Source organism: Podarcis liolepis (genome assembly GCF_965112155.1).
Source record: "Podarcis liolepis genome assembly, chromosome: 6".
NCBI lineage: Eukaryota > Metazoa > Chordata > Lepidosauria > Squamata > Lacertidae > Podarcis > Podarcis liolepis.
Genome location: NC_139559.1, coordinates 57,447,252 through 57,470,678, shown reverse-complemented (window position 1 = coordinate 57,470,678; position 23,427 = coordinate 57,447,252). Strand labels below are relative to the sequence as shown.

At 44.1% G+C, this 23,427-nt stretch overlaps 1 protein-coding gene across 4 annotated transcripts in view; it reads left to right on the top strand.

The window, feature by feature from the left end:
* Positions 1-8,877, top strand: part of CDCP2 (CUB domain containing protein 2) — a 34,318-nt gene extending 25,441 nt beyond the window's left edge. For 2 of the 4 annotated variants that reach the window (XM_083510105.1, XM_083510104.1), the window contains 2 exons: positions 125-303; positions 5,414-8,877. In XM_083510105.1, the coding sequence (XP_083366231.1) occupies positions 125-303; positions 5,414-5,731 (497 nt within the window). In that variant the 3' untranslated portion in view covers positions 5,732-8,877. The remainder of the gene's footprint in view (positions 1-124; positions 304-5,413) is intronic. The other 2 variants (XM_083510107.1, XM_083510106.1) reach the window with 1 other exon arrangement.
* The last annotated feature ends 14,550 nt before the right edge of the window (positions 8,878-23,427 follow it).

Here is a 23,427-nt window from a genome sequence, read left to right as displayed (position 1 = left end):
AGGTCCACTGACATATCTGGATAAGACAGTGTGATTCATCTGTGGGAATGCTGCCAGCTATTTGTTATTAACCTCCGGTGATTTCAGGGAAGGTTCTTCCTTTCTTTTGTTTCCCCTCTCGCAGTTGTCCTCATGAATGTCAGCTGCACACGGACAGAGTTTCAGATCCAGATTCCCACACAGTCACTGGCTCAGTTGGAGAGGAATAAGATATATTTAGGAATCCCGTCCTGCCCTGCACAAGTGGTCGGCTTGAATTTTAGGATACATGCAAGGTTTGAAACCTGTGGTACAGAACCGCAGGTAAGTGATCGGTGTGTGTGTGTGTGTTTTTTGTGTGTTTTTTTAAAGTTAGGCTTGTATAAATAAATGCCATGTCCAAGTAAAATATGTTCGCTGCCTGGGCCTTGTATTCTGCATCAGCAGGAGGCACAATTATTATCATTCGTTGCCCCTGGACCAATCCTCAGAGCATCTGCTCCTGGATTTGTTCCCGTGGCCGAATTAGTGAAGTTATCCTGTGTGGATTACTTGCTGTCCCTTACTATTGGCTGCTTCCTTTGCTTGTTCAACATAAATAACAGGGAACTACAAGGCCAACACACAGTTGTGTCATTGAATGGATAAGGGGAGAAGAATTACTACTGGAGGAGTGAAGATGAGGCAATGCAGATGCAGTTATTATTTATCTTGTACATTTTATATGCCACCTTTCTTCCATCATGGAACTCAAGGAAGTGTACATGGGGGTTCTCGTGGGAGTCTCCCATCCTGGGTCTCTCACCCCACCTTTTCTCTGTTTCTGTCTCTCTCGCACACACATACTCTCACATTTCTCCACACCACCTCTGAGATGTTATACACAAACACACAGGGGAAATGTTACATCTATGGGTGCGTATTTGAAGGAATGAAAAGAACTATTTGGGGTAAAGCACATTCTAACGTTTGGTATTGGTTCTCCCCTTTCCCCCTTTTTTATCCTCACTACAACCCTATGAGGTAGGTCAGGCTGAGAAGCATCTGTCTAAGATGAAAGTATTCTCCATTATACTCTGAAGTAAGCGGCCTGTGAAGTGATGCCTGGATAAAAGTTTGTGGTGTAAATGTGGTGTTTTGTTTGAACTGTACCTCATGTGGCATCCAAGCATAGGCAGAAAGCTCATCATGACTCAGTTTTTGTTCTAAGAAGGTTTTCCAACACTCTGGCTGATTAGCCTGGTCTAATGATTTTTTGGAGGAAGGCTTCATGATAATCAGAATTCATACCGACCACTGTGAATGGGGAACTCAGATCTGGGGTTTTTTTTACTAAGCAAAATCCTTCCAGATGTTCAGCATGTGTTAAATTATCCTCAGGTTGCACAAAGAAAAACTTAGAGCTAAACCAGAGTAACATTAAAGGTGGAGTTTCACACATTTATAGGGCACATTTCCTTAAAAAATGCAAATAGCAGCCTCTGCTAGGGGGTGTTAAATATCAGGATCAAAGCAAGGAGAATTTAACTCCTTCCACACTTCTGCAGACCTTAGAAAAATATCTCATCTTAAGCACTGGGAGGAAATTTCCTCTCAGCAGCTAACAAGAGTGAGTGTACTTCAAATAGGATCGTGGCATGCAAGGAAAAGGTTAAAACACCACAGCACCAATAACACCTTCAATTACCACTGCTGCTTTGGGGTGGTTGTTTTTTTTTTTAACTACTGAAAAACTGCTCCTAAGTCCCACATTTTGTTTTAATATAATTTAGTATAATTTTTATCGATTTATCATAAATGTATGTACAAACTGACGCATAATCATACAAACCATAACAGAACCATAAGCTGAGTATATTCTGTATAAAAAAAACAAATTACAGAGGTGCAGTTACATATAGCCAAGATTTTAAGATGAGTCTGTATAGTGGCGCTGTGGTCTAAACCACAGAGTCTAGGGCTTGCCGATCAGAAGGTCGGCAGTTCGAATTCCCGCAATGGGGTGAGCTCCCGTTACTCTGTCCCAGCTCCTGCCAACCTAGCAGTTCAAAAGCACGTCAAAGTGCAAATAGATAAATAAGTACCGCTCCGGTGGGAAGGTGAATGGCGTTTCCATGTTCTGCTCTGGTTTCACCAGAGGTGGCTTAGTCATGCTGGCCACATGACCCAGAAGCTGTCTGCAGACAAACACCGGCTCCCTCGGCCTATAGAGCGAGATGAGCACCACAACCCCAGAGTCGTCCACATCTGGACCTAACAGTCAGGGGTCCCTTTACCTTATATAGTCCAACCACGAGGAGTCATGGGAGGAGTACTTATATGACTCTCCATATATATATAATTTAAAAAATGGAGACAGATCCACTTCAGAACTGTCTGATTTGGCTTCACCCCAAACAACATGTCTAAGTCTGACCAGATATTCAGATAAAGCTGTGTTCCATACATTAGGAAAACATACCTCTCTCATAGGAATATTGGATGATTTCCAGTATAGGGCTATCTGGCTACTGATAGTAACACAAGCACTATATTTTTATAAGTTATAGGTGATTGACATGAGTCCCACATTTTTGAAAGTAACCATTGCTTTGGGGTGCAGTTATTGTCTGATTCCTGGGAAATTTCATTTTAGGTCCCTGTCATCTGTGAAGCTGTTGATGTGCAGGTGGCAAGGCTCACGTTAAAGACCCTAGATGAAATAACTTGTCTATGGCCACCCAGTGAGCAGAGAAAGAAAGAGAAAATGAGGGGTGCTCATTCCTCGGTCAATGGCTTGGCAGTCAAAGGTGCTAAGCATCCAAACGACATTGAAATGAGGCTATGCGCTGCTGGGGAATACTAGATAACTTGTAAATTATTCATAATATTTTCATGTATTTATTTTCAACATATTTTCATAACCGTGGGAGCTAAGCCAAGCTTCCTCATGACATAGTTTTGACTTGTCATGATCAAAGAACTGGTAGTCATAAGTTCAACTTGTTTCCCTTTATTGTACCATTTTGTGATTCCATGAGGTGTTTGTAAAAGAAGAGAGGAGAGGCCTTTTGCTTCGTTCATTCCTCGCCTGCCAGTCTAGGTAGGTCAGTCATGCCAGGCCTGAGGTTCTCTGGTCCCTCTGCCTCCAGATGAGAGTGATTTCTGTGGATCCAAGGGACATATTTATGAGGGGAAATGAGAGATTATCAAGCCTTCCCAGCTCTTCCCTGAACCCCAGAGACTTTACTTTTCTCTGTCAGATCCAATTTGTACAGCCCTGTGAGGGCGGGAAATACCCCTTTGAGTCCAGCAGAAATGCACCCAAGTCCCCAACAGCCAATTTTATTAAGTTTATTTAGAATAAAAAGACAAGGTAAAAGCAGAATGGTACATCAAAAAGAAAATATTTCAAGTTATTTCTCTTATTGCAGCTACTTATAAACATGCTCCTGTCTCCTCAGATAGATGGTCGGCTGAGGGACCTATTTGGCAACAGTCATATTTTAAAGAGTTTCTGGCCCAGGTGGGTCTTGATTGACAGGTGGCTATGTCCCGCCAATCACAAGGAAGTCACTCACATAGGCAGACAACACCCAGGGGCTAAAACAGTCAAGGTGGCAATAAGTTGGAGATGGAGGCTGTTAAGGTGCCTTTCCTGGACTGTGGGCATGACTTCTCTGCTATGATAGAGAACAAGCGATACCAGGGAATCTTAAGGTGATGGGAAGGAGCCATAGCTCAGTGGCAGAGCATATCTGCTGTACATATGACAGTTCCTAGGTTCCATCCTCAGCATCTCTAAGTAGGTCTGGGAAAGATTCCCTGCCTCGGACCCTGGTGAATTACTGGCAGTCAGCATAGACAATACTGAAGCTGGTGGACTATTGGTCTGAGTCCAAACAAGGCATCTGCCTATGACAAGTCACTATAAATGAGGCTTTATGGGGCTAAATGAGGCCACAGTATGAAATAAACCACTTTTAAAAAATACGTCCAGAACAAGGGTCTAATAACCATGTGCATTTGTTGCTTTATTTTTGGCAATGATGTCACAGCAGGTCAGATGTCCAGCGGCACGATGGGATGAAAATCCAATGAGTAATCCAATTTTGCGTTCTCTAGTTTCATGGAGTTTGAGAAGGACTTTTTTTCTGGCAGCAGATCCGTCTGCTTCCTTTGTGCACTATTCCCTCTTTGAAAGGGGAAGCTCTACAAGCGTTTTTAATGCAGGTTCTTCTGATAAAGGCGTACATTGATTGACTGATGTGCTGTGGCTGGAAGGAAGGGTATGGCCTACCAGTAGAATAAAAAAAGGATTATTCACCAGCTGTGAGTAGCTCATAATCAGGCCAATCGTATTGATTTTCTTCCCGTCTGCTCTGCATCCATAGCATATGCAAGTCAGATAGTGGTACCAAAGATTCCATCACAGAAATATAAAAATCAGTACATGTACTGAATGTCAAAGACAAAATGCACATAACTTCCCTCTGCTCTATTCAAAGCTTGCTCCAGTTTGACACTAGTACAAACTGTAATCCACCTAATTATCTCGCTGTGTAAATATACTGTGTCTTCCTGACCCAAAACTGTACCTGTAAACCTACCAAGTTATGTTGCCACCTATCTTTTCTCCGTATAGCCCTGCATAATACTGCAATCCACAAAACAGTGGTGGTGGCCCAACAGGGGCCTCTCAATAAGTATCTGGTTTTGCCTGGCACTGCAGAAACCCAAAAAGATATTGAGCATATGGCAACCGCAATATGTTGCTTGAGAGCTGTGTTCAGCTTGGTCGTTGTGGAGTTGGTCAGGCCCACCTGGATTCTGTTGCCCCTGCATGGCATCATGCATCTTGTTTTATCTAGAAAACAAAGAGGATTAAAAATAAAATTATTTACATATATAAAAATTTATTTATTTGGTTTTTCAGATTAAAATTTTACAGTCACATATCAAACATACAACATAAAAACAATATTGCAAGGAATCTCCTCGACTTCCCTCCTCCCCTTTGTGGGTCTTATTGTTAATCATTTCCTCCTGCATCTTTTATGATAATCCAAATCTTTTACATCTCCATTGTGTCCAAAACTCACCATTAAGCTACAAGTGATATCCCAAACCTACCAACGATTTTAACTGTTTACAATGCTTTTTAAGGTTATAATTTCCCCCCATTCCTTATTAAAATTTTGGTCTTCCTGATTTCTGATTCTTTCAGTCATTTTAGCCATTTCGGCATAATCCATCAACTTGATCTGCCATTCTTCTCTAGTAGGTAAAGTCCCTACCGGATTAAAAATAAATTAGTAGCTCACAAAGTAAACCTTAGACAGCCTTACTTCTTTAGAAGATTTATTACTAATGTAGAAAAGGAATATGCTCACTGGCTGCACGGTGTTAAAATAAAACACTTTTCTTTTGCTTGTATTTCTTTCTTCTTTTATAGAAAAGAAACAACACGTCTGTGATTGTCAGCATCCTGTATATTGACTTTTCAGATGGAAATCAGGAAGATATTCACCAGTATGAAGTGCAGTGCGAACCCAAAAGGAAAGAGGCCTCTGTGAATCTTATCTCTGGCTCTGATCCCTACAGACTGAACCAGTATGCAGAGAACCTGGTGGAGTCCCAACAGCAGGATATGGAGGCAGCAGAAGTCTACGAGAGCAAAGGCCAGGACACCAGTGACATTGTCTTCATCAGCATCTGTATTCTTGCTGGGGTTCTCATGATCATTGCTATTGTCGGGTTAGTCTTGCTATAGGGATCCAGCCTTTCGGACACCTATCCTCTTGGCATTCCTTCCATGTCAGCTACTCAATGAGACTCACATGAGAGGCAGCTTGTTCTGGAGCTGGGTTAAAATGCTCACTTATAGTGGCAACTCACCACATCAGGCTAGCCTTGTCCCATGCCAGTTTAGATCTGAACAGGACTCCTGAGGTTTTGCTCAAAATCACATGCTTAGAGTGTATCTGCGCCAGCACACCTTCTTAATACTCGTTTTCATTTAATGTAAATTTGCCCCTCATTTCTCCAGTACTAATCTTTGTTGGTGGCAAGGGGAAATTATAGGTATAAAAGGAGAATTCCTGGATGCCAAGATCGAAGTCTGGGGCAAGTGTTTTTTGGTGAGAGAATCTCAGCAGAGATTTATAATCACAAAACATGCAGCAAAGTGGGGGGGGGGAGGCTGTTAAATATTTAAAATACACCCTTGTGAGTTCCAAAATGGTCCCTTTTCTCTCAGCATAGAAAAAGAGAACACGTTTGGTACATTAAAAATGGGTTTACTTACAAACACTTCAATTGGTTTACTTACAAACATGTCAGGTTCATGGGCTTTTCCATACATCTTTCGGAAAACATAGGCAGTAAAACTTGACTTAATTACAGTGATGAAAGTTCTTAAATTATTGGTACAGGAACACAAGAATGGCTTGTTAGAGCCATGCAGTCTGCGCTTGGAGCAACCAGCTCAGACCTCACACATTGAGGTTCTCAGGCAGGTTGGGAGAGAACAATAGGTTTGATTACCTTCCTCCTGAGGTGAGGGGGCGTGACCTAGCTAAGCCTGGCATGTCGGGTTGCTCTGTGGTTTTAACACCTTCGTGCATTAATTAGACTTAAGCATGTTGATTATATGAGGCTGAGAAATTTTGTATGTATATGTGATCACCTCTCTTAGAATAATTGTGGGTTTCTGGGGACTTCAAAAAAATAGTACTGCTTATGTGTGATTACTTATACGCACTCCTGTCATCATGCAAATCAATAACTTTGAAGCAGTATGCAGAAGAGATGGGTGTGAAGAGGTATACTTTAACACTGAAAAAGGCAATCTCAGTATTAGGAATAGGATATGAAAATCAAACAAGTAATGTGTATGCCTTCACATAAACTGCCCTATGGCGTGTCCCTGTTTAAAATTCTATGTTCAGTTCTCTCACCCCATCTCTAAAAGGGTATGGTAGAGGTGGAAAATATACAAAATGGAGAAACTAAAATGATTAGGAGAGATGGAGCACCTTCCCTTATGGAGAAAAGCTTAAGAAGACGGAGAGTCTTAATGTTGCTTTAAAGAGTGGTGTGACACTTGAACTGCTCTTTAACCCTCCTGCTTGTGTGAAGAAACTAGTGATTAAAGAACATTAACAAGTAACTAATCCACATTAAGAGATCTTGAGTGTGTACTCTTGTCTCCTTTGAGAAGACATCACACTGCTTATGGAATAGTTGAAAAATCACAGCAGCCTGTAAGAGACATTGCAGCAGAAGTATTATAGTTCCTTAGCATCTTGATAACCTATAAGCCAGATGCTTTTGTACCCATTAGGAGCAGAGGGTTGGTGTGTTCATATGCCAAGGGTAGGGTGAGGAACCCACAGTTTGCTCACACTACATATTGCCCTTTAGACTTAAGAAGTCAGCCTCTGACATGATGAAAAACTTTTAGAGTCTTAAAATAATTCAGAGCCAGTATTCCATCTCTCTTCTTAAAGAAAAAAAGATGCACATCAATTCTTCCCTTTCTTAATAAAAAATCTAGCTTTGTTTTTTTGAAAAATGTTTTTTTCTAACAATCTAGCTGGTCTTCCATTTAAAACCATAAAGCAAATTTAAATATTCCTGGGACAAATCCAAAAGTTGGTTTTTAAAGTAACAAGTTTATGAGTACAAATCACCTGGGGCAGAACTACACTCGTGGTTTATAACGTTAAGGAATGATTTTCATAATGTAGATGGACACATTACATTTTGCTTGTAATGTTCATAATGTGTTATTAAAATATGACACCAGAGGACGCTGCAGAGCAACCAGGAACCAGCAGTAGGGAAACTGTGTTTTGACGGATAAAAACAAGGTAAGGAACATTTTAAATTTACCAGTATGCCCTGTGATGTTTTAGAACAATCTATCTAATACCGTTCCAATAACGGTTAAAAGGTCAGTGTGGATCCAGCCCTGGAATCCTATACCCTGTTGAAAGAAATAAGTGCTGATCAAGTGTGTAGGTCCCCTTATGGGATTTTAGCATATGTACCTGTAAAACAGGAGCAGACAGAAGTTAAGCCTTCTTAATATTTTTGTCCTGGTAGTGATTTTGCCTTGCATGGGCAATGTTAGCAAACATATTTTTTGTTTTAAGCTTCAAAAGGTCTGATAGTTCATGAGTTCACAATTCTCTGATTACATGCGATACTCAGATATTTAAATAACCACTTCTTAGCACATGATATTTCATGATAAATTCATGAAGTTCTACTTAAATGATTTCCACAGAGTGCCTATTTGAGCAAGTCGGTTTCACTTTTAAATGACCAAGAGAGACAGCTATGGCAAGCCTTCAAGCGCTTTATTTCTGAAATGTTGCACATACAGTGCTTTGCCACCTTCAGTCTCTTGATGCTGCTCATAGCTTCTTAAACCTAGCAAGGGAAACCAATAACCATTGTACTAACAGTGGGGGACTGGCTATGGCATAATTACAAGTGATAGGTTCCCCCATTCTGCTCCTTGAAAATTCTGTACTACAGAAAATCTCAGGGACAGGACAGAATAAGTTGAATGCTGTCTGAATTTGTATGAGAGTGCATGAATTGTAGAGAAGAGATAGCTGTTTCTGGATCAAAAGCATGGGACACCTCAATATAATTCATTGTCCTTTAATCTGGCTGCACCAAGAAAGCCACATCAGACACAACAATATTCCTCTACTTGCCTATACCAAAACTCTTAACTTCCGTTTACTCCTTTTAAGTCACGAAGAATATTAGGTTTCATGAATACAGTAGCTGACTTCTTGATTCCCTATTCTTAGTTGTAAAGCCACTTCAGGGTCCTTTCCCAAAATTCTCAGAAGTTTATTTCCAAAAGTTACATATATGTGATCCTACTATGATGTAAAAACATCTCAAAATAAACCTTGTGTCCAAACATGGTCCTGACTCTCCAGGATGGAGGATATTTATTTGGGTAGCAATCCCCCCCCCCTTAGAATGAACTATCCTTGAATGCAGAATCTTCAATAAGGAAGATGAGCCTTCTCCACAATAGTTTCAGAATAATGTCCTTGTGTTTTCAGTGGCAGCATTATTAGCAGATTCTGAAGGCCTCCTCTAACACAACGAGAGCACACACACAAGTCCCCCACCTAACAAAGCTGAAAAGAAACTGAGACTTGCAGGAGCTTAGACAATGAATCAGACAGACACAGGTATGACAAGCTGCTTTTGTTGTGTTTTCCAAATCATGCTCATGCTAAAGTCCTGGTCCATCTTCCTGTCACCTTGGAACTCCTTAAGAATGTTCTTCGCTTTGTCCTCCAATTAGCTTGTTGAGCCACCAGTTTTTCTGTTTTCTTATCCACTTCTCCCAAACCTTCTAATGGACACAGATCAGAACTGTGACAGCAAATTTACTGAGCAGGACTGCAAAATAATATGAGAAAGTGCTCAACAAAACATTGTTTCTCTTCTACAAGGCAAAGTCAAGTGGGATGACCATGCATCCTACTTTACAGAGGATTGTCCTCTGAAGCACTGTCCAGTCCAAATACATTTTAAAGTTAAAAAACAACAAGAAGCGAAAGTAGAAGTCTTGAAGTTATCTATCATCACAATACATGGGCAGCAGGTGGATGTCACCTGGTCACAGTCTTTGTCACTATAGTGAAATGTATTGCATTTCCACTGGAATTATGGTAATTATTTTTAATTTTGCAATTGTACATATAATTTAGCGTATTCACATTTTATGTAAACGTGTTTCCTCTTTTTTTAGTGCAGAAGTGGCCATCTACATACACTGTTTTCTGGTCTGCAGATGGGCACTTTCCAATTGTATTCAATGGAACCTTTGATTTCCTTGGAATAATGTCAGGAGTTTCTCCATGAGAGCAGTAATGATGGACAAGTTTCCCTGAAAAACACTTCGTACACCACTTCCAATTTTCTCTGAAAATGTAACAGTGTGTTCCAGGCTGTACTTTTAGTTATCACAATACAACAATAATGTCCAATATACCTAGCTATATCAACTGACTGGGGTCCAGAAGGTGACCCAGAATTGGCTATAATGGACTGAGGTTTTGCAGGATTGCCATGACAGAGCAGTTAACATGGAAATGGCTTCCTGAATACAGAAAGCCTCAAAACTAGTGGAATACCAAAGGACTGCTCCTGTGAGAAGGTAGCATTTTTTGTACACATTACCTGGCCAGAGAACTGCCTGGCAAAATTCAGATAAGTGCAAATTTCAAATGATGGCTGTGTTTCAGTTCAAGGATGGTTTCAGAAAGTGCAAATCAGGTAGGCTCGCCCTTAAATGTGAACTGCATCAAACTTCTTCCCCATCCCTAACCAGAAAAAAGATCCAGATTCACAATGCAAACGAATTTAAACAAGCCAGTTGGCCCTCGCAAAACCTGTGATGTAGCACGGACTTTGTGCAGGTTGATATATTGATATCTGAAGCTGTAGAGATAAAAGGAACTGTTGGGTTATTTTTGAAAAAGAAGCAACCTGCACTTTTCCTCTCATAAAAAGAAACTTTGTTATCAGGGTCTTGATTTGAGTCAATGTTTGTTGAACTGACACGTTGGTAAATGAAATATTTATGAGCGAAATATTTGCCATCTATGTTAAGCTCCATTAAAGAAACATTTTGTGTGTGCGTGCCCACGCTTTAGAAAAGAAGGCCAAGCCTCTCCCCATCGCCACAAATCCTTTATGTTGGTTAATTGCTATGTATATAACTGTCAGCTTGGGACTAGTATCAAGGGCTGACAACTGAGGCAACTTAAAAGATATAATTAACCTTCTTCTGCAGGGGCAACTACGCAGCAACATCAGAATATGTCTGCCAGTACTTGCTGGTTGTATAATTGCACCGACGCGTGCAATAGTGTCCACGTTCACACGTGCTGTTTAATTTGACAAAAAGTGCATTAGTCAGGATCACGCAATCCTGTCCCACATTTCATCTGGTTGCGTAAGAAGATGCAACATGTTAAAAATCAAATGTGCACAGCAGCTAATCGCCCAGTACTGTGGAGATTGTAGTGATGAGTGTCCTAATCACACCTCCTTCATGCGTTCTGCTCACCTTCAACAGACTCCTCCTTTGGTTGTTAGTTACAGCCTACTGAAGAATTGTGGGACAATGGGGGGGGAAGAGTCAGCCCCCACCCTCATCTAATATATGATATAACGATTTGGCATCTGGCATTGCAGACAAGAGCAACTGTACTCTAAAAAGCACAGGAACTGACTAATTGATTGCCAGTTAAATAAACGGACAAGGACTAGCTGAGCGTACTAGCTGAAATGCCATTAACTCTGAAAAGCTTCAGCAGCACTTTGGCAGTCTACATTGGACAGACTTATTCCACAATAAGTGGGGCAAGAGGGGATCCCCACTAATTACATTTGGGGTGGGCAGGAATGAGAAGACACAATATGACACCACGGGAGTTCGACAGACAGGCAACTATGGGTGCTTCCAGACAGGGACTTCGTGGCACCAACAGATGATTCAGAACCAGTTTTTCTGTATGCAACCAGAGGTGGAAATTGGGTTGTGTACACTGCCCTATATCCCAGGTTCCTGTCCTCTTAAGTGCTTAATTTCAGATGCACTTACACTAGTACTGTTTTCAACCCAAAACCTCATGCCAGGAACACCAACCTGAACACCCCCTTATCATCTGCCGAAACTGTTTTCCATTACACCAGCAGCAGGCTGGCTACAGAGTGCCTCTGACCCTGTGCAGAGTATTTCAAATGTGTAACTATTAAGGTTATGGTACAAGAACTAAAATTGCCAGTTATCTGAACCGCCACGCATCCAGGGAGGTGCCAATATCAACTCCCTGACATGGCCATTGTCAGTTTAATCTAGCAAGACCTCTTCTCATCGGAACATGATGATGAGCAGCATTTTCCCACCATGCGGCTCCTCCAGTGTCAACAGAGCAATTTACCCTGCATGAGGACCTGCTACTGTCCATCTCTGACCTTCTAGCCAGGTGCTCTAACCGCAGACAGCATGATTAATGTAATTTTAAACGCGAGTTACATTTCAGGACAGGCGGAGGCTGTGCAACGCTGCTCCCCTTTCCTACTCAATGTTTGCATCCTGTCATGTTTCCTTCTTGTAAGTGCTTGTCGGGCTTGCTTTGGCCTATGTTCTCATCTGTGTCTGCGATTACTAGCTATTAACAATCTATCCGATTCATCCGTTCAGTGCCTCCTGAGTAAAGAGGAGTCTCTTTGCACTTCCTCCGTGATTGGTTGTTTGCTGGTTCCTGCACTGAAGTGTTCGAGCCTCTCATTTCCACCAGGAAGTTTTGGGATCCATTTTCTCCCTGTCTTTAAACATTCCACAGGCATTCCTGCCCAGGTCCCCTTTTTAAAACACACACACACACCCCTTCTCTCTTAATGAATGTAGGCCTCATATTCTTAACCCCAAGGGAACTCCTCTTCCAAAATGCCACCGTAATATTGTCAGGATAATCGACAGTAATTCACCTCGCCACCCTTACTTAGGAGGCTAATAGCTGAAGTGTCCACACACACTAGAAAACCACTGCTGGAATGGCACCATATATTGAGGCTTTGTGGCCTTCAAAACAAGTTAGCATGAAGCAGGATGATGGCAAACGGATGGCTGAATTCTTTAAAACACTGGAATAAATTCAGCTGCTTTTGTGTTGTCTGATTACTATTTTGCTTCCTGTTTATTGAACCCACGCCCTGCAAAACTATCCATATGAGCTGATTTTGTAGCATGCCTTTCTTCCTTAGTAGTGGCTGGTAGACTAAAGCAGGGTATTGTTGTTTAGTCGTTTAGTCGTGTCCGACTCTTCGTGACCCCATGGACCAGAGCATGCCAGGCATTCCTGTCTTCCACTGCCTCCCGCAGTTTGGTCAGACTCATGTTTGTAGCTTCGAGAACACTGTCCAGCCATCTCATCCTCTGTCGTCCCCTTCTCCTTGTGCCCTCCATCTTTCCCAACATCAGGGTCTTTTCCAGGGAGTCTTCTCTTCTCATGAGGTGGCCAAAGTATTGGAGCCTCAGCTTCACGATCTGTCCTTCCAGTGAGCACTCAGAGCTGATTTCCTTAAGAATGGATACGTTTGATCTTCTTGCTGTCCATGGGACTCTCAAGAGTCTCCTCCAGCACCAGAATTCAAATACATCAATTCTTCGGCGATCAGCCTTCTTTATGGTCCAGCTCTCACTTCCATACATCACTACTGGGAAAACCATAGCTTTAACTATATGGACCTTTGTTGGCAAGGTGATGTCTCTGCTTTTCAAAGCAGGGTATTGCTGGACTCCAACTTCCATCAACCCTAGCCAGCATGACCAATGGTCAGGGCTGATGGGAGTTGTGGGCCAACAACATCTTGTCAGTGTAGACAATATTGAACTAATTGGGCCAATGGTCTGAGTCAGGATAAGGTAGGTTCCTATGATCCAAGAAACTCATATGAAAACAACTGATTCAGAGCAATAATAGCAACAATAAACACTACAACAGAGTGTTGTATTTAAGAAATAAGATTTACTAGACCGGTCGAGGTTGTTGACAGTCTAGGAAAATGATACCTAAAACAGAATGTATGTGTGATGGTTTCAAATTCTTTTTGCTGTGTACTCCCTTTGCTTTCTATGTCTTCAAGAAAATTAAAGAGTGAGGAATGCAAGTATATGAACAAGATTTTCAATTAGGCTGCGCAGAACTAATGAGATCAGTGGGGAAAGCTGGGGCCTGTGTTCAAATCTTAACTCAAACAAGAAGCTCATTGGAAGGCTATGGTAGGCTGCATTCCCTACTTACAAAAGAGGACAACTTAACAACAAGTCTCACATGACGAAGGCAGTGAGGATCATAATGCTCTTTCCACACACTAAGGTTTTGGTCCTTTGCGTATTTACTTCTGACTAAATGAGCTTCGCCTCAGGCTATACAATTGCTATATGATAAATGAGAGTGTCAAAATATTCCTTCCCAGTGTTTGGGGGTGGTTTGGGTGGGGGGAATCGCTCTTTGGAGCCCAGATTTTATATGGGTTGTATGGGGGGGGGGGAATGCTTGCAAGGCCTCTAAGCTGCCCATAGCATCATGGCTGCTGTCACCGTATCAACATGCTGATGGATCCAGTGCCTGCTTAATGTTTGCCTGTCATGTAGTGTTAAAGGCACAGAAAAGTACTGCCGAAAAGGGGGGCAATCCTGGCAGCATATTTTTAAAAGGGTTATTTATTAAACAATAGAAGGGTGTGCATATGGCTACTTGGTGGCGAAGGAAATGCTTTCTGCAGGTGCTTGGAGGTACCCTTTTATCTATTATTGCATTACGCATTCCAAGGGAGACGCCATAACTCAGCAGTGCAGTACGTGTTTTGCATGCAAAAACCCCAGATTCTATCCCTAGCAATTCTGATTAAAGAATTTCAGACAGCAGAGCTGGGAAAGACCTCTGCTTGGATACCCATTGCTAGCCAGGGTAGACAATTCCGATCTGAAGTCTAGACGGAGATTTGGAGTAACTGAGGCTGGGAATACATTACACAATAAACAGAGGCTTCCCTAATCCTGTGTTTTCTGGGTAATTTGGGGTTATTTGCAGGGGAGAATCAGCAGGAAAAAGCGGGATGGCTTAATCCTAACCCCACCCCACTTCGCTAGCAGTTTGGACTTTGAGAAGCTGGGGATAAAATGCCCAGGAGGAGGAAGGGCTATAGGAGGAAAAAGGAGGTGGAGAAGGTGTTTAGGCAGCCTACTCCTCCTGTCTAATCCTCCCATGTTCTCACATTTGTGTTATCCAACAAACTGAGATGGTCTCATTTAAAGTGAATTTAAGACACATGACTTTCCCCCAAGATCCTGGGAAGTGTAATACTGGCACCCCCTGTGACAGAAGCTCATGAAAGCTTTGCATACTCTTCCTTGCACAATGGCCTGGCGGAGTAGGCCCATTGCATCTTAACTACCCAGTAACAGCTGCCACCACTTCCCTATGATCTCACACCTGTTCCCCGCTCCATAAGAAGAAATCTGGGGTGCTCAAGGAAATATAAGAGCCCCAAGATTCTAGGGACGACACGTTCTCCATTTTCCAGCCGGGTCCCTCACAGTTTATCTAGGGCATAAATCCAGCCCCTCAGCTTTCTATCTCTCCTGTTGCAACTTGCTGGTCTTTTAACAATCCAATCCTATACTCCAAGCAATCTAGACTTGTGGGAGATTCCTAGAATCCTTGAGCTTGGCAAACATACAATCCAGCAGTCAAATTATACAAAGCCTTATCAAGGATAGAAGGGAAGAAGGCAAATGGAGCATGGAAGCAAAAGTTGCTCTGTGGTTCAAACATGACTGATCCGCAGCTGTACAATTCAGTGCTCTGGTCTCCTCAAAACAGCAAGGATAGCCAGTTGCAGGTTTCCCCGAAGGTCAGTTATGAACTCCAGTGGAAGGGAGGGGACAAAGACTGCACAGGACCGCTCACTTTTTAAGGGCTCTTGATCCCACCTTGGTTTGTGTGACTCCTGGCTCCTTTGGACCAATCATAGCCTAAGTGATGTTTTGCAGGTGGAGATCCTGCATTGCAGGTGGTTTGGTCCTTATAGGATAAAGATTTACAGCTCAATGCAACCATAGTCTTTTCCAGTGTACATACTGTGTGGGTGAATGCAAGCACCACTGGGTAGGTCATTGCTAGCATGAGATTTGTGAGAGAGAAGTGTGGATGCAAGGAACTCTCTCTAGTGGTTATTCTATTATAGCTTCCATTTGGAGTGCCTTTCACTTCTCAATGTCCAGGCATGTTTGGGAGCCCTGATAGCTGTGAGTCACACACAGTCTTCTATTCCTGGAATGTTTTATGAGTTACAGGTTTCCTCACTAACCTAGCCATAAAAACAAGGTCCCCGCTCACTTATAACCAGAGGTGTAGATCTTCCAGCCTTACTGATGTTTATTTGGCCCATAAGGCTTAGTCATATTCTACCAATTGTCTGCTTTATAGCCTTTTTTTAAAAAAAAACAAGAACTCTAGCCCTCATGATGTCAAGAATATCCATGAAGTCTGTGTTAATTTTTCTTTGCTTCTTTCAGGGCTGTACTAATAACCTAAGTCATTAAGATGAAAATGTGACACCTAGGACATTTATATGCAATAGGAAGGAAAGGAAAAGGTCTGCAGAAAATATAAAGAGCAGCTTCGGAAGGCTTGAAATATCATTACAGGCTTTATTTGTACAGGTGCAAGGGAGGGCTATGGCTTAGTGGTAGGACATCTGCTTTGCATGCAGAAGTTAAGTCCCTGGCATCTCCACATAGTACCCTATCTGGAACCCTGGTGTCAGCATTCGGCCAGCAATAAATCACACAGAGAAAGTAAAGTTAGCTTTATTAGAAGAAGCAAGGTCAGCTCTGGAGTGCCAGGTCAAATGAGCACAGCAACTCTTCTTGGTAGGTCTTGCCCCTATGAGGCAGTTGTGGAGACTGAAGGTCCCTGCTTTCCCACAGCTGCCTAAGTGTCGTCCTCTCCTGGATCTTTCCCAAGCAATCTGAGACTATGCCGGCATGCTGCTTCATGACTCTCCTGGTCCTGGGAAACCAGCAGGGAGGGGAGCTTGTTGCAGTAGGAGCAGGAGACCCCTGCGCTTCTTCACCAGCCTGTCTCCACTCTGCCTCTTGGCCTCCCTCCTCTCCTGCTTCCAGACTGCTCTCTGCCGCAGACTCTCCCCGCTCACTAAACCCTGCTCCCTCTTCAGCTTCTAACACTTCTCCTCCCAGTCTTCTCCCTCTCGCCCTCTGACCATTCATTGTGTCCCACCACCAATCTTCAGTCTTTGAGCCTTCTTCCCTTGGGGATTGTCTAGCTGGTGCCTCCCGCCACTCCTCTGCTAGTCACTGCAAGTCACTGCAAACAATACTGAACTAGATAGACCAATGTTCTTCTGACTCAGTATAAAGCAGCTTCCTCTGTTCCTATGTGTGAATACTAAATCCTTCCGAAGACACACACACGGTATGAGCATATGTGTACATACTTCCTTCAAGCAGGAGGGAGATTGCCTGCTTTGCAGCTGTCTACTGTCACTGTCTCTTTAAATTCAAGAGAAGCTTGATGTGCAAACATTAGCAGGTAGTAATGTTTATCTCCATGTTATGTAAACTTCACCTGCTGATTGCTGTACCACCAACCTGCTGCTGAATGCACAAGAGAGAGGCCAGGTTAGGCAGGGGGTGGGGGTTTGCAGCAGGTTTAGATGTCAGAAGTAAAGCCCATTTAGAGGAAGTGCAGAAAAAGATGGCCATTGCCTTTTAAAATTGAAGGGGGAGTACTCAGTGTACACAGAAGCCCAAACTCCTTTGCAGCATCACCTTAGCAATAAGATCAGCTGTGTTCCCCCAAGATCTCATCTTCCATTAGAAGTATGACTTTGACTGGATATAGCCTGCGGGCTTTAGGGCACCTATCCCAACATAACTGGCTTCTTAGCCAAAACAGCTCTTACTAATCAAGGAGAGATTAAGCCAAATTTAGATCATTTTGATCCTTTCCCCCCCAAAGTTCAAAGGCAGATTATGTTATGGATTACTGGCAGCAATTCTAACAGAAAACTAGTGATGTACATTTAATTTCACTTTGAACTGTGGATAGGCACACTTTGCATGCAGAGTTTTTTTTATATTATTTATCAGGCTCTTCCTTATACACTGTAGCCCCAGGTAGTCTAAAATAGCCTGCCTGGATTAAATGAGGGGAGATGAACGGAATGGTATTTTGATGACAACAACAATGTCGTAGGGACGCTGCGGAAAAGTTGCAGGCAGGATTGGCTTCACAATAAGCAGGTGTGTGGAGGTGCCCATAATAAACCAAAGAACATGGCGGCATGTTAGTGGGGAAAAGCATGGCAACCCCCATCAGACAACGGACACTCACAAAGGCCTCCTCTGGTGCCCCCAAGGTCCACGCTCCCCACTGATCTCCCACTTTAAATCAATTATTTTAATCTCATCACACTACTTAACAGAATTTGAGATGACTGACAATTCTAGGCTGCATCAAGAAAAGTATGGTGTCCAGATCAAGGGAAGCAATAGTACCACTCTATTCTGCCTTGGGCACGCCACACCTGGAGTACTGTGTCCAGTGCTGTGCGCCACAGTTTCAGAAGGATGTTGACAAGCTGGAACGTGTGCACTGGAGGGCTACCAAAATGTTTAAGGGTCTGGGAACCAAGCCTTGTGACAGAGCTGGGTATGTTTAGCCTGGAAGAGTGGAGGCTGAGAGGAGATATGGTAGCCATCTTCCATATCTAAAGAGCTGTCACAGTGAAGATGGAGCAAACTTAATTTCTGCTGCCCTAAAGGAAAGGACTCAAACCAAAGGATTCAAATTACAAGAAAGGAGATTCCCACTAAAGGTTAGGAAGAACCTTCTGGTGGTAAGAGCTGTTTGACAGTGGAGTGGACCACTTCAGAAGGTGGTGGACTCTCCTTCACTGGAGGTTTTTTAACAGAGGTCAGATGGCCATCTGCCAGGGATTCTTTAGCTGTGGTTCCTGCAGTGCAGAGGGTTGGACTAGATGATCCAAGGGGGTCCCTTTCAACTCCATAATTCAGTGGTTCTATGATAGTGGGTTGCATTCTATGCTCATCCTACTCAGGTAGACCCATTGAAATTAATGGACATGACAACCAAACGTCCATTGATTTCAGTAGGGCTGCTCTCAGAAGAACCAGCCTCCATGCTGCAAGTATTGTATATTACAGTATTGCATTTGGGCAAAGCAGCCTTGATACAGTGATGCACAATATATATGCTTATTTCCTTGCTGTTCACAAATCCAAAGCTGGCAGATTTTAGGTCATTTCCACAAGTGTCATTATGAAACACTGCTTAGCTTCCCGGCTGGCAGGGTGGCACTTTAGCGCGCTGGTGTAATGTGTGCTACAGATTCATTCTCCGTTCAGTTGAGGTTCATACTAGAAGATGGACTGACATTTGCATTTCATGCTTGATGTGCTCTTCCGGTCACTTGTGAAAGGATGCCCTCGCAAACGGCGGCAGCTTCACCAGCAATGAAGTGCGCAGTTTGTGTTCCTGTGTGGCCTTGCCTTGGTGCCCTCCCTGGCAGCAACTGTCACTTTTCCTGGTCTCCCACACCATGCAGGGCCGCTGCCAGGTAGGATTGCTCACTTGTGAAGAGGACAGGAATGAGGTGGGGCACTGGGCACCCACCATTTCCCCCTTACCTGCTTACTCATGGGCCTAACCTGTGGTGGTAGGAATGGGCGAATCTCTCCATTCTGGATTCTCTCCCCCCCCCCCCCATTTTAGTTCTCCATATTTCCGCATCAATTTGCAAACTCCTCAAGGAGATTCATCGGCACTTTGATGCCAATCCCTCCTAATATACTCATTTTTTGCTAAGAAATTTTCCAAATGGCGATGCATTTTTGTATGTTATTTTCAGTGACTCCATGCAAAGGTGGTGGCTGTCATTGCCAGGAGCTGAGCAAGTGCCATTGCAGCACCAATGCCAGGTAAGCCCATGAACCACGGAATGAAGCAGCGGCTCCCCCCATCAGACTCGAAACTCAAACTATTACCCAAGTTTGGAGCTTTAACAGTTGTATTCAGGAATTCAGTACAACAGCCCCACATGGGTCTACTGATTGCACAGGTACACAGCTCTACAATACGTGGCTAGGCATAAGCTAAGACTTTGTTCCAACAACTGGCACAGACCCTGTGCTCCCCTTTTGAAGAGCAGGGCAGCAGCTCATGCAGTTGGCATCTGGAATTTTGCGACTGGGCAAGCAAGCAAGTGCAAAGTCTGTTCCTGCAGCCACATCCATGGAGGCAGAGGGGGAGTCAACTTGCTGTCAGATTTGTCCCTAAGTGCCTCCCTCCTCAATGACAGGGGAGGCACCAGTGCTCCCTGATATTGCACTTGATGTATATCATAGCATGGAGACAGACAACCCACACTTAACCTGGGTTCAGGCCTCCACCTTCCAGGTCATTGGGCTCTCCCTGGGGTCATGCGCCTCTCAGGATCCTAGATCCCCATGCCCCAACCCATGGGTGTAGCCAAGGGGGGGCAGGGAGGGACAGCTGCTCCCCCAAATCAATAAAAATACATAGCTGAGGTTCTCCCCCCCCCAACAAAAGGCCTGCTCCCCTCCTAACAAAAGGCCCATGCCCCAACCCACTAGGACAGGCTTCCTCAACCTCGACCCTCCAGATGTTTTTTGGCCTACAACTCCCATGATCCCTAGCTAGCAGGACCAGTGGTCAGGGATGATGGGAATTGTAGTCTCAAAACATCTGGAGGGCCGAGGTTGAGGAAGCCTGCACTAGGACCTTCCCCTAGGTCAAACACTCTAACTCCCTACTCTCCTCTTGCTCGTCATCTGACCACCTTCTCCATGACATCTCCACGGGGTTCGTGGCAGGTGGGTCCTGCGAGGGCACCTGTGACAGAGTATATACCCCATTATGCCAGGTGCTTGTGCTTGGCCAGGAGACAGTCTGGCTTCACAGTAGCTCATGAATCCCCCTGTGGCATCTGTAGATGGAGAGTCTTGGCCATCTTCAACAACACTACATGATCTGTGCATGCCCCGTGGTTTGCTGTTCTTTTCGCTTCACACCCTCAAGAGTTGGCAGCCCCGTTTTATAAGCTGTGGCATATGGAATCACTCTGCAAGCTTCAGGCGCAAGCAAACAGGCTTCCACGCAGCCCAGGGTCCAGCTTTGTCTTCTCTTCTCCATGACACAGAAGAGACACCACAGCCAGTCACTCTGTGAGCGTAGCATGCAGAGACATCTAGTGGCCGTCTAATTTATTACAAGGAGGAAAAGCGATAAATCCAGTCAAAGGGTACGCCGGACAAGTGTATTTAATTTCCACCCCCCTTTTATAATAAAATAAAATAATGAGTGCAAGAAATCAAGTGGGGAAATAGTGCCTTTTGATGCTATAAGCCCTGCCTATAGATACAGATCACATTAGTGCAAAGTGTGTTTCATTCACTACTTGCTACGTGCCTGAGCTTCAGAATGAGGCGGAATGATGGGGAGTTTCATTTTCTCAAGGACGGAGTTAAATATTGTAGCTTTAATGCTGAGTATTTCACTGCAGCTACAGTTTTCTCTTGCATGGAAGCACTGAGATCCTCTTTGCAAAAAATGTGAAAACACGAGAGATTTCCAACATTTGTAAGGATTCAAATAGACACAATGTGCTCAGTCAAAGAGGTTGTAAGTGTTAATTTTCATCTCAAAGTAACTGCCGTATAAAGAAAAACAGGATTTCCAGAGTATCATTTCACTGGCAACATCACAGGCAAGGTGTGGGATCACAGTCTGCCTTTTGGGGGATATCTCTGTGTACTGCAATGCCAGCTCCAAGTTTTGAGGGGCACTTGGGCTAGAAGACCTGAGTGGTCCCATCCCTGACCTCCCAGTATGAGGTTCCCAGTCTGTCCTCCCATTTCCTTCTTACCAGTGGCCACTCCCCTGCCCTCTACCTCTGAGCCTACAACCACTCAGAAGAAAAATACAAAAGGAGGAGTTTCCATCTCCTCATCCTGATCATTGTTTGCATGTCTGGAGAAGGAAGAAGAAGAAGAAGAAGAGTTTGGATTTGATATCCCTCCTTTCACTCCCTTTCAAAGCAGCTAACATTCTCCTTTCCCTTCCTCCCCCACAACAAACACTCTGTGAGGTGAGTGAGGCTGAGAGACTTCAGAGAAGTGTGACTAGCCCAAGGTCACCCAGCAGCTGCATGAGGAGGAGCAGGGAAGCGAACCCGGTTCCCCAGATTACAAGACTACCGCTCTTAACCACTTCACCACACTGGCTCTGGCAGCAGCAGAAGGGGCAGGAGGCTTTGAGAGTCAGCTCTGGAGCCCCAGGAGGGTTGTGGACTTTGGCAAGAGCCCAACCATGCCAACACCTGCTGCCAGCTCTGCCTGAAAGGCATAGAAATGTGGGTGGTTGTGAACATCAGAGGAGGTGGCCTTGCCTTGCAGGACTGTTTATGTGTCTCTCACTCAGCTATGATCAGCAGGGCTCCTGCTTTTTCCAGTGTCTGCAGCTTAACGGCAAAAGAGGGTAAATGGTAAAGATTCATTAAACAATGGGAACAGGAAATTCCCCATCTTGGCAGCCTGACTATAGCCTGCCCCAAAGAGGGGCTCTGCTCCTCTCCCCGCCAAAGAAAGCCAAGGGAGGCTTTCCGTATTGTTGCTGCTTCTTTAATTGGCCTGCTTTTTTTGAAATTGTTGTTGCCACCATGAATTATCTGTCAGATTGTTCCTCCTGTCAGAAAGCTGTTGGGGAAAATGGGAAAACATGCCTAATGACATCCTGCTTTGGGAAACAGGATTCTTAACACAAGATGTTGCTCAAACATCTGCCTGCCTCATGGCTCACCCTCCTCCCGTCAATGCCTGTCAAGCACATACAAAGCCAAACAGAACACGTTTCTCTGCAAGGCCTTCCTTACCTGGGGGTCTCTTCGATTGAACTTTCATACGCCGGGCCCCCCCCCCCCCCCGCCCCCCCCCCCCCCCCCCCCCCGGGCGCCCCCCCCCCCCGCCCCCCCCCCCCCCCCCCCCCCCCCCCCCCCAATCCCAAGCTCCTGGCGCTTGTGTCATAGGCTGCTCCACATCATGCTTTAGTACAGGTGATTGCGTGAATGGCCCATGGGATGACAGGTTTAGGTTAACTTCAGCTGCCAGTTTGCTTCCAGGATCAATTCAAGGTGCTGGCATTAGTCTTTAAAGCCCTAAACTCAGTGGAGGCAGGTCCATTAAGGGCCTCACCAACCCCAGTCTCTCTGTCATCCCTTCCTGCTTTCCTTCCTTGCCAGTCCAGCCTGCCAGCTTCCTTCTCCTTAGTCTCAGTATTGCCCTTGTAGAACTCAGCAGGGAGATGGACAAGGACAAAACCAGTCTGTTCTGCCTGTCCTTGGCACTTATGCTGCCTATTGGCTGGGCTCCCACCAGTCTCAATGGGCTCCAGCCACCACTGCCTAAACTGTTTGGGGACAGGCTATCTCATGAATCTCCCACCACCTCTCAACTATGTTCAGCTGAGGCTCTTCTGGCAAGAGTTATGTTGCTGAGGACAAGAGAAAGGATCGTTTCTATCATGGTTCCCAGATTATGGAATATTATCTGCACACACAAAATTTGCCTGCTTTTCAGTGGGAATTGAAAACTATTATTTCAAAATACATTTTTAAAATGTCCCTCTGACTGTTGTTCTCCTCTGGTTCTTTTGGTTTATTGCTTAGTTATACTGTTTTGCTATAGTGCTTCATTTTAATATACTGTAAAACAAGGGTTGCCAACCTTTTTTGGACCAGCAGGCACATTTTTGAGAAAGTCTTGTGGGGTGCCAGCCATAAAAAATG